A 12,309-nucleotide genomic window follows, 5' to 3' on the forward strand; every position below is an offset into this window, starting at 1 on the left:
ACCGAGTTAACCAATCTAGAATCTCTGGGTTGCTGGTCAAGACACAACCGCTAGATGACACCAGGAGCTCAGGCCTCTCGCTGCGACTCCTGCTGACATGCCCCCTTACTCTGCTGCGACCTCTGCCTACGCCAGAAACATTTAGGCCTCTGCCACTCCTCTGTGCATGGCCTGCCACTTCTGTCTGACATACTTTTACTTTATCTAAATAAATTTAAAGCAAATTAAAACACACCTAAAAGCGACGAATATATTTTTATTTTTGTACAGAAATAGGCCAATCAACGCTTTTAGCACCAATAACCGCCACAGGGAACTGCATATATATTTTTCTTTTTGTACTCAAATACGTCACAAAATGCTTTCACCACATATAACTGCAGAAGTGACCAATATATATGGCTGTATAATGGCTATTTGGATCCCGAAAAAATTTTTCCCTGCACTTGTAAATCGCTTTTCTAGCACTGTCCCTAGCGCCTTCTGACGTCTCCCTCTGCACTAAGATGCTGTAAAACTATTCCTGCCTATCCTTTCCCTGCACTTGTAATTTGCTTTTCTAGCACTGTCCCTAGCACCTTCTGACGTCTCTCCTTGCACTAAGATGCTGTGCAATGATTCCTCCCTATCCTTTTCCTGCACTTATAATTCGTTTTTTTTTAAATTTTTTTTTAGCACAATGAGGTTTCTACTAGCGACTGCACACGTCTCTCCCTGCACTCAGAACGCTGTAAAATGTCTTAATCCAAGATGGCTGAGGCAATTTAGAGGGCTGTGACATCACAGGGCTGGCTGGCTGCTGATTGGCTGCATGCATGGCATTATGGGTCATTCTGCCTTTCCACAGTTCCTTGCCCCCTGTCCTCACACGTGTAGCTACCATTTTAGAAAAAATTGTTGCGAATCAAATTTTTTCTGAAATTCGGATTGAATTCCACTTCGTCAGCTTCGATTCGCTCCTCTCTAGTTGTCACCTAAACAATAGTAAATTATGGTGTATCATCAACCAACATTATCAAATGTATGACTTTATTGGAAGTAAGAAAGATATGAGGATGAATTGTTTATTCAGTAGGTAAAAACAAGAAGGGGGGTTCAAACTGTTGAACCAGTTACGAAATAAGATTCAGACAGACTAAAAGCACCAGTTTAGAGTACACGGTCATCCAAGGTATTTTTTTAGAATTTAGGTTCAATTATTCACTTGGAAATACAAATTGAAAGAAGTGCTTTAGTGTATAAAACAGGCAATATGTAAAAAGTTGAAAAAAAGACGAATTGCTGGCTCACAATAAAATGTTTTAAAAACTGCAAACAAGTACACACAAATTTGGAATGAAAAACGCAAAACAGGACTAGAATTTAAAATTTTGATTTTGGAGATCATTTGCTTGGAATATGCAAAACATTAAAGTAAAATAAGTGGATCAGTCTACCAGGCTCTACCCAAACTATTACTTTTTAGTGAACAGACCCTTAAATGTGCATCTGACCACCACCTGCACACCAAAATGGAAGGTGACTTTAAATTCTGTTTTTTAAGATACACAGATACAATACAAAGACAGATACAAAGCGGTACGGGCTGATAGGTAGACAAGGCTGCACTGTATATTCTCTCTAAGCAGCCAGGATGAAGTGAGTTACTCATCTAAACATGTATTTTATGTAAAGTACATTACATCTGTATAAGGCAGATCTAGAATGGTATTTTGGTTGTTTGCATCTAACAAGGCAACAGAATTGTCCAAGCAAAACAAAAATGATTTAGCTACAGACTTTCCACATAAAGGCATACAAGAAAGACAAACATGTCTTCATTATGTTAGTACAGTTTGTTTAACAGCTCAGCACCAAGTAGAAAAGAATAAAGAAGTGTCAGTTTTAGGTTTCTGCAAAAATTAGAAACATGGCACGTGGTACTTAAATTAAAAAAAAATTATAAATATTTTTCCACTGTACAATTATCACAATCCCTCCCAAACCCATCTGTATTCACATTTATTTTTTTCTTGCTTCATTTTTTTCTTTTTTCTTAGAAAACATCAATCTGAATTATATTTATGATCATAATATATATATATTTATATATATATATATATATATATATATATATATATTTGTTCATTTTTCAAATATTTACAATAGGGGCAGGTTTCTTCAGTTTATGGTCATGAGGAGTCCGTACATGGTGAGGGTGGAGGTGGGTAAAGGTGAAAGTAGCTTCTTTCTGTGGTTGGGGAAGGAGGACAGCTTTCTTCAGCTGACATATATTGACTCCGCGGAGTCGGAGGAGGAGGGTATGGATCGGAATCAGAATTTAGGTCCATAAAGTATTTATTAGATTTCCACCGGCTTGTAGTATAGTCGCTGTCGCATACATCTGTGCTGCAAGGCGTCGTGGGCGGAACAACGCCTCGTATAAGGTAGGGCCTGCAACCAGACAAACATGTTCAGTTGAAAAATAAAAATTCTGTTTACTGTGCTTTTCCTGTAAAGTCAATTTTATCCTATTCCCACGATTGTAGCTATTTGATACAAAACCTTCTAGTGTTCCAACAATCTCCAAAATCTGGAATCATCCAAATAATGGGTCATATGATTTAGTAAACTGTCGTAGGACTGTAATGCTCACTTCAGATAACAATACAACTCTTAGAATTGTGACTAAATTGTAAGCTTCCTAAACATTGTGGTTGATAAGTTGTCGTGGTTTTAGTCACAATAAAAAAAGAAAACTAAACACCACAGACCTTGGGGCATGGACAGTAAAAAGATTATTACATTTTCCTTTGTGAAAAGGGAATTATTTTGATCAGTTACACACAGTTGAGTAATACCACAAACACTCCCACCACTTATTCATCCTTACAAAGTCTACCTATAAATACTGATTATTAAACCTGTTGTATAGCTTTGTGTAGCTAACCACCATAAAGTCGGATATTTATATAAACAAAAGTTCACATACCAATGTTTGCAAACAGTACAAGATTGTTAGTGTAATTTCCAAAAGTTCTGCTGCATAAAAAGTGGGAATAGGGCTTTTACAGTATGTTTATTACAGTAATAATGACCACTGAATTTTTGTATTGCAAATACATTTTGCTGCATTGTAAAACAGATATTTTAAACTGTAATATGTTATCTTACCTATAGGATCTTGTAGTGGAAGGACTGTTTGAGGAGTAAAATACTTCAGTATTGTACAATGACCGATCTGTAGCCGGTGATGGGGGTGGATTTAATATCTGTAATGAAAAAAGAAGTCTTTTTAATTATGCAGATAAACCAAAAAAAAAAGTGCATGCACCAGATGGTTGGTACTGGAGGGACAAGTATGATCTATATAATCTGGTCTGTGACGTAGCCAGCTATTTACCTAAATGAAAAGCTATGGAACTAAGACATCCAGTAGAACATTTCTGAGCCTCAACCTATAAAAGCTAGGCAAATAACTGAACTTATTTCACAGTATGTGGGGTTTGGAAAACAGCAGGGAAGGCCTTGGGCTGTTATCATTCTGCAATTGTCACTACATCTAATAGGTAAGCTAGAAGTTTTCTGATATTTCTTTTGACTCCTATTCGTTATTCGACTAGTAAATACACGTAAATCAATGAAAAAAGCTAATTGCTGCCAAGCAAAGACAAACATGAGAGAAAGAAACAAATCAGTTATAATTAAGGAAAGATGTTTATGCTATAATGCATGTTTAAATGTATTTTACTTTTCTTTTTAGCTGTAACCATGCCAGTTTTACTCTAAATAAGCTGGTCACGGTTTCACACAGCTCAAATCACAGAGCTGAACTGTGGAAAGAAATGTAAAAGTCTTTTATCTTCTTCCATGTGCCATGATTAATATATTAGGAAGTATTTCTCATAGCTCTCACACAGCGTTGGAATTCTCCAGCTGTCTTATTGGCCGGGCAGCAAGCTGGTTCCTTTGCCTAACATGTTAAATACCACCTAGTTCCACATTATCACCCCAACCGCTGGCACAAGCAGTACAGCAATGTGTGAAAGGTTGCTCTATTGCTATGCATCGAGAGTCTAATAATAAATAACAATGAATTTCTAAACAGGAACAGTAACAGAATAAAAAAAAAATAATACATTTTCAATCTACAGACAAAGCTTACAAAAGACTATTTTAGAGTCATCATCTCACCTGAGGATACAGGGTAGCTTTAGTGCTGGATGAGCTGCTGGAAGAGGCCCCAGTCACATGATTTCGGTCATATAGAGGCGCACCGCTGCTTCCGCCTCCTATGATACTCATTGAGCTTATCATTTGCTTTCCACATGGTATACCTGGAAAGATGACAAGTATTTAATAAATTTGCATTTTGTATTTACATCATCTATTTGTGGTAACTAAATGTATCCCAGTTGCTTTATGTTGTTTCACAGAAAGTAACCAAAGAATAATGAAAGATAACAAATATTACTATATATATTTAGAACTATGGAAAATGTTTAATATAATAGTAAAATGGAGCTTGAATTTTAAATTTTATTCATCACACAGATAAACAATTTAGACAGGAGATGCATATGCAGCTTTTTCACTATGGACCCTAATGGAGAAGCTGTCTACTTGAAAGCCTACAACTAGTTACCCAGGCTTCACAGTAAGGCTGTCATGTGCACTACGACTTACAGGAGATAAATAAAACTTCCGTCTGGTTTATGCAGTGCATCTTACCCAGTGGCAGGAAGACAGGACAAACTTAAAAGGACAGAGACAAAATTAATAAATAAAAGATAACTTTTTTTTTTTTTTAAAGAAGAAAGCACTAGGCTGCTACACTCAAGTGGCAACGCCCTACACTAGCGACTGTGACACTTATGAGAATTTTTTCTTTTTTTCGCATATCCAGAAGTTTGGGTCTTTCAGATGACTTTAGTGTCATTCTGGCTTGCATATTAGAATAGAAGTTATATGATGCCTGCTACATAACTTGTATGCTACAAGTAAACACAAACTTACTTAAAATTTAGCACTGCAATTGTGTTTTTCACATAAAAGGGTAATCTTGCTTGCTGTACATAGTTAAAGATTATCCACCATTTTTCATAAGTGAAACAATATAAAAAGACCCAAATGTAAAACTGTTACTTATGGTGAAATTTGAAAGCATTATATAGATGAAAAAAATACATCAGTATGGAGTTTTTGTATTCAAAACCAAGGCATGGGAAATGCTTAAAGCTTGGCAAAGTAATCCATATAATTCAATGCTTTAAATTTTATCGGATCACATTTCAGCTGATACTATATTTATACTTTACAGCTGTCATGACACATTTGTTTAGGAACTACACGTCATATCCTTCTGAGCACATAATTACTAGCATCTTTACCTGGATTTGCTTGTTTGCCACAAAAGACCTGTTTAATCAGATATCCCCCATGTTGGGAGTACGTAAGCAAAAACACAACTAACAAGGATAACTCAGAAGGGCAGGACAAACTGTTAGAAGCAAATGCTTCCTACAAAGAGATAAACATACATGTATTTTCATATAGATGTCATGCATTAAAGAGCATATAATAGCATACTTCTAATTACTGTGTGCATCTAGAAAAAAAGGCAAATATAGACATAGCAGACAGTACAACTGACATACTATTTAGCAGCTGTGTGTGTATATATACACACACAAACGTATTCATTTAAATGTAAAAAAAAAAAAAAGAAAAACTTTTTTCTGTAGAGTGACCCAGTGCAATGCAAAGCAGTGTATTACTGTGTATTGTGGTGTTTAGCAATATGCATCCATTGACAAGGTACTTTGGGGTGTAATTCATAAGGAATTTGGTTGTATTACACCAGTTTATAAGATGCCTTACTGTGCATTACAGCCATGTTACTGCAGTGTGATTGCATTGCAATGTATGCATTCTTTTCCTATATGTTTTTGGAACAAAAGGAGCACTGGTAAGGTAGATTTTTACAAACTTTACTAAAAAAATAGTTTTAGCATTATTATGAAAAAGTTAGACTTACCTGTGTATGCTCCAGGCTGAGAACTCCTAGTTGTCATAAAGTTGAGTGGAACATGGGGAGTTCCACTGATATATTCATGTGGAAAAGGTCCATTTGGTCCAGTGTATCGTTGACACACAACTCTTTGGCACACAAAATATACCCCACCAAACACAAAGACAGAAAGAATAATGCCAATCACAGGTAATATGGCACTAGTGTGAGAAGGGGTCTCTTCTAATGAGGACTTGCCCATTTCTGAAAGAAAAAAAAAACAACAACACATACTGCTAGTACTTTAACCTCATGTTATAGTATTTAAAGATATACAAATGAACCAAAGGGATTGCTTCAATGCAAGTAATATAAATGTTTGTCATTTTAACAACCATGTTTACTTAGTGTTTTACACTAATTAGCCATATGGGGAAAGGATTTAAACAACAGTAAAATGAACAGTCAGTTTTAGTAGCTGATATGGTAAAATTGAAAATATGAGCAAGGATAAGTATCTGAATGACTTGTGATGGCCAAACACCTGGTCAAAGCATCTTTGAAAGGGCAGACTATGTAATGGTAAGAACCTATCAAATGTAGTCCAAAGAAGGACAACCGGTTGATAACTGGTAGCACTGGCTCCAATGCTCATGGATGAATGTGGGTTAAGGCGTGAGAAGTGGCTACCCCCCTGGTCCAACCACATATATTGATAACATAATTCTGGCAAGATGAGAAAAGTGTCAAAACACACAATGCATCACAACCAAAAGCTTTGTGAATATTGTGAATAGAACTAGACCTGTCAGGATGTCTAAGCAGAACACTAGCCCCCACCCCCCTCCTCCAGTGCCTACAATGAGCAAGCGAGTGTCAGAACTGGACCATAAGTAATGGTAGAAAGGGGCTTTATATTTATTCACACTTTCTTTTAGTTCAAAAGGTGATGGCTGGTTCCCTATGTAATCATTTACTTAGGGAAAGGATGGCAACAGGATGCTCTATAGAAAGAAGGCAGGCCAGCACAGGGAGTGTAAAGGATCTGCTGCTTTTATCTAATAAAAATTTTTCCTTAGTGTCCCAATTATTGGACTAAATATTTTAGAACTATCTAATCATTTACTTTTGAAAGGCATATGTAATGTGTCAGAGAGATATTCTGAGTAATCACTTACCGCACAGAATCTCAGAGCTGTCACTGCACTCCAGAAAAGCGTTGCATTGCTGTTTGCTTAATACACACTGGCCATTGTCACAAAGGAATTGATTTTGGAGACAAATTGCTGAAGTAAAAGAAAGCCCAATTTAGCATTTAAAAATGTATGATCTGATAATTTGTTTTAAATAAGTATTAAAGACACTCCCTAATCTTTCACTACATTTTTCTCTTTTGACTCAGTTCCTACTTTCCTCTCTCATCTCGTCTAAGACTATGGTAAAACTGTGGGATGTCCATTGATTGACTTCTGCCCCTGGTTTATTCTTGGCCCTTACGTGTTTTTAGAGGGCCTCCCATTTTACTTTTTGTTGGGTGTTGGGTCTGCTCAGAAGCGTGTTTAGACAATTTCTTCAAAACGGAATCTCACATGACTGTGTGTGTGACTAATAACACTGCACAACAACGATTTTGCCACTGGCAATAACACATGTGATTTACATGATATTGAGTGTGATGATTCCAAATCTGAACACAGAATTTGCCTATCACATACAGATTTTAAGTTATAGGCGTGCGATAGCTGTTCAAATGGTCAGTAATTGGATAATGTATTTTTACATGGGAACACTATAACAGTTGCAGGTACCACTATGCCTGCTGCCGCCTCAGCTGAATCACGTCTCCTGGTGGCATGCATATTCCAGCAGCGGCTGGACATGTCTAGGCAAGTCAGTGAGCGGACGTCAGAAATAGGTATATAAGGCGAGATGGACCAAGGGCTTGTCTCTAGTGCGAAACCATCTTTTTGCATAGTACAGCTAAGCCATAGTGAGTCTGTTTTGAGCTAAAGATGAGTAGGCGAAACTGTTAATAAACCGGACAATTTTTGCTACATTTGTGGCAAATATACCGTGTGATCAACACAAGAACCTAACCAGGAGGGTGAGATTTGCTTACAAGTATTACTTTGGATGTGAAATTGGAGATCAGGATAAAAGCTGGGCACCTCATATCTGCTGTCTGGTGTATTATGATGGCCTAACACAATGGTTGAATGGGAAAAGGAATAAAATGCCTTTTGCTGTGCCTATTGTTTAGCGTGAGCCAAAAGACTGTCACTCGGACCTCTACTTCTGTATTAGAAAAAAAATTTCTAGGTTTTCGAAGAAGATTAATTCAAAAATCGTCTATCCTGAATTGTGTATCTGCTCTGAAGTCAGTGCCACAATGCAGAGAATCCAGTGCCAATCCCTCCTACATCTATTGTTACTGACATTGACATGTCGTATGAGGAACAGGAGGATGATGTCAATGGGAATGAATGTTAGGAACCCCAATTTGAAGAAGGTAAGTCACATTTTAAAAGCCAATCAGATTTAGATGATCTAGTAAAGGACCTGTCTGTCAAAAGAGAAGTCTAAAATGTTAACCTCCAGATTAAAGAGTGGAGATTGCTATAAAAAGTAACAACAAGTTCAAACTTTTGTGATTGTCACACAAAGTTCGCAGGTTATTACAAGCTGGAAAGAGACATTTGCTTGTACCGAGGTGAGTGGTCTGATGATGGAGTTAGGTTGCAAATACATACCAGAGCAGTGGAGATTGTTCATAGACTCGAGCAAAGCAAGTTTGAAAGCTGTATTGCTGCATAAAGGTAACAAAAAACCTTCTGTTTCTCTTGGTCATGCCAAAGGAATGAAAGAGACATACGAATAAATGGATGTCATTTTGAAATTGATAAACTATTCAGAACACAAGTGGAACGTTTGTGGTGACCTGAAGGTAGTGACACACCTTCTTGGCCTGCAATTGGGATGTACAAAATATTTGTGCTTTCTGTGCCTGTGGAACAGTCATGATGACAGCAACCATTACAAAGTGAAAGAATGGCCACCCAGACCTGAACACATTCAGAGACAAACTCAACCCACTTCTTCCCACAAAATTTGGGTGATGTGAGTGATGAGCAAAGGTAGAGGTTCCACCAGGACATTTCTGTTATGGAAACAAGATATCAAGGTCGGTGCAACCCCAACATGATGGGTGAATAGTGGTGGTTTCTGCAACAGGAGACAGAGGAGAGCCACAAACGCAAAAGCAAGTCCCTGAAACACTTCTGAAGTGTACACGTGTGTTGAACAAGGACTCAGGTGAAATGTATATGTTGTTGCAACATAAAACTATGTTTTGTGATGTCATGGAACTATGAGGCAAAAGTTAGTTATGTATAGAGATTACATAGTAACTGTGGAACAAGAGAATGTAGCTAATCGTGTCTATATGCGTAGCTAACTTAAGATCCTGATGTCCTAGACGGGATCAAACTTCAGATTTGGATTCAGCACACTTGATTTAGTATAAGACACATTAATTAGACCAAGTAGCAGACAATATTTATTTTTTTGTGATGCAGTGTAATGAGTGCCAAAGGTGACTGCATTTTCTTACATTCACAGTCCAGTTCATCAGACTTGTCTTGACAGTCATACTCTCCATTGCACTTTTTCCTGGAATCAATACATTGCCCTTTTCCACACTGGAATTGGTTTGAAGAACACAATGGACAGTTCTCTTCATCACTCATGTCCTCACATTCAGAAAACCCATCACACCGCCAGGACAAGGGAATGCAGTCAATTTCACCAGTAGCACAGGTAAATTGTTCTGGAGAGCAGGTTGGAGGTTCTTCATAAAAACACAGATAAGATAATTGAGAATTATTAACATCATTGTGGGCCATTTTAAAAAAGCAGTACACATTTATCTACAACAAGCATATCCAACCTAACAACAAACTGTAGGGTTTGTTTTTGTGTGGGAGTCTGCTGTCTTGTCCATGTGCTATAAAGTGGGCATGGAATCTGGCTTTGTGACTGGGTGAATGGTTTGTTTATTGTGTGGACGGAGGTAAAGCCCATGTGTTGTACCTGAGAGTGAAGTCTGGTTCTCTGACTTGATTTGCAGTCTGGTTTCTGGATGAGAATTTGATGTCTTGCTCATGTGATGTAACCAAGTGTGATGTGTGGTTGTGTGTTGTGACTGGGTGTGTGTGGTCTGTTTGTGTGTGGGAGTTAGCTATCTTACCCTTGTACTATGAGTGTCCAGTTGACTTATGTTCTTTGACTAAGTGTCCCATCTATTTTGTGTTGTGAGTGTAGAGTCTGTTTCCATGATGACAAAACAAAGGGGTCCATAAATATTTGGACAAAGACATTTTTTTCTAATTTTGGTTCTGTACATTACAATTAATTTTAAATGAAACAACTCAAATGCAGTTAAACTGCAGACTTGCAGCTTTATTTCAGTGGGTTGAACAAAAAGATTGCATAAAAATGTGAGGAACTAAAGCCTTTTTTTTTTACACAATCAATTCATTTTAGGGGCTCAAAAGTAATTGGACAAATTAAAAAGCCGAAAATAAAATGTTTATTTCTAATACTTGGTTAAACACCCTTTGCTGGCAATGACAGCCTGTAGTCTTGAACTCATGGACATCAATATATGCTGGGTTTCCTACTTTTTAATGCTCTGCCAGGCCTTTACTGGAGCGGCTTTCAGTTGCTGTTTGTTTGCCTTTCTGTCTGAAGTTTAGTCTTCAACAAGTGAAATGCATGCTCTGTTGGGTTCAGATCAGGTGACTGACTTGGCCTTTGAAGAATATTGCACTTCTTTGCCCTGGGTTGCTTTGGCTGTATGTTTTGGGTCGCTGTCCATCTGTAATATGAAACACATCCCAATCAATTTGACTGCATGGATTTGAGCAGACAGTATGTCTCTGAACACCTCAGAATTCATTAGGCTGCTTCTGTCCTGTGTCACATCATCGAAAAAACACTAGTGTCTCAGTGCCACTGGCAGCTATGCACGCCTAAGCCATCACACTGCCTCTGCCATATTTTACAGATGATGTGGTATGCTTTGGATCATGAGCTGTTTCACACCTTCTCCATACTTTTTTCTTGCCATCATTCTGGTAAGGGTTGATCTTGGTTTCATCTGTCCAAAGAATGTTTTTCCAGAACTGTGCTGGCATTTTTAGAAGTCCAATCCAGCCTTTTTCTTCTTGAGGCTTATGAGTGGTTTGCACCTTGCAGTGCACCCTCTGTATTTACTTTCATGTAGTCTTCTCTTTATGGTAGACTTGGATATCGATACACCTACTTCCTGGAGAGTGTTGTTCACTTGGTTGGCTGTTGTTAAGGGGTTTCTCTTAACCATGGAAAAGATTCTGCGATCATCTACCACTTTTGTCTGCCGTGGATGTCCAGGTCTTTTGGCGTTGCTGAGTTCACCAGTGCTTTGTTTCTTTCTAATGATGTACCAAACTGTAGATTTTGCCACTCCTAATATTGTAGCAAAGTCTAGGATGGGGTTTTTCTGTTTTTGCAACTTAAGGATGGGTTGTTTAACCTGCATGGAGAGCTTCATTGACCACATGTTGTCTGTTCACAGCAAAATCTTCCACATACAAGCACCCTCCCCCCTGCCAAATTGATAATGACATAATGAAGGAATTGCCCGCACCAGCCCATGAAATAGTCCTTGAGTCAATTGTTCAATTACTTTTGAGCCCCTGAAATGAAGTGATTGTGTAAAAAAAAGGCTTTAAAAAAATCTTTTTGTTTATCCCACTAAATTAAGGCTGAAAGCCTGCAGTTCAACTGCATCTGAGTTGGTTAATTTAAAATTATTTGTGGTAATGTACAGAACCAAAATTAGAAAAAAGTTGTCTCTGTCCAAATATTTATGGACCTAACTGTACACCCTTATTGAGCATGCTCTTTTATCTTTCTGAATTAAGTTGTGCTCCATGTCCATATGTAGTATTAGCAACTACATAACACATCTGTGTGATGTTTAGCTTGCAGCCCTGATTAAAATAAATTGTAGCGCCCTAAAGAGTCATACATGTAACCAGAATCTATGCTGCAACCTTGTGTACATTTTCTCCTCTCCTTTTAGGGCACGGGTGTCAAACTCAGGCCCCCAGGCCAAATCTGGCCCACACTGTAATTATATTTGGCCTGCAAGAAAATACCAAATGTCTACTAGAGCTGGTTTGCTGGTAGACAGTGCATGCACAGCTAAAACTACAAATCCCAGAATGCTCTGCTGGCGCATCAATCAGGACGCACAAGCGCTCTGCTCTCTCCCAGCT

At 37.9% G+C, this 12,309-nt stretch overlaps 1 protein-coding gene across 4 annotated transcripts in view; it reads right to left on the minus strand.

Moving 5' to 3' along the window:
* Window positions 1–237: 237 nt before the first annotated feature.
* LOC140337570 (low-density lipoprotein receptor-related protein 5-like) overlaps window positions 238–12,309 on the minus strand; it is a 162,788-nt gene continuing 150,716 nt past the window's right edge. For all 4 annotated transcript variants that reach the window (XM_072421267.1, XM_072421266.1, XM_072421265.1 and 1 more), the window contains 6 exons: window positions 9,600–9,836; window positions 7,168–7,275; window positions 6,017–6,253; window positions 4,174–4,316; window positions 3,154–3,251; window positions 238–2,433 (listed from right to left, as the gene is read on the minus strand). In XM_072421267.1, the coding sequence (XP_072277368.1) occupies window positions 2,172–2,433; window positions 3,154–3,251; window positions 4,174–4,316; window positions 6,017–6,253; window positions 7,168–7,275; window positions 9,600–9,836 (1,085 nt within the window). In that variant the 3' untranslated portion in view covers window positions 238–2,171. The remainder of the gene's footprint in view (window positions 2,434–3,153; window positions 3,252–4,173; window positions 4,317–6,016; window positions 6,254–7,167; window positions 7,276–9,599; window positions 9,837–12,309) is intronic.

This window comes from Pyxicephalus adspersus, chromosome 9 (genome assembly GCF_032062135.1).
Source record: "Pyxicephalus adspersus chromosome 9, UCB_Pads_2.0, whole genome shotgun sequence".
Taxonomy (NCBI): Eukaryota; Metazoa; Chordata; class Amphibia; order Anura; family Pyxicephalidae; genus Pyxicephalus; species Pyxicephalus adspersus.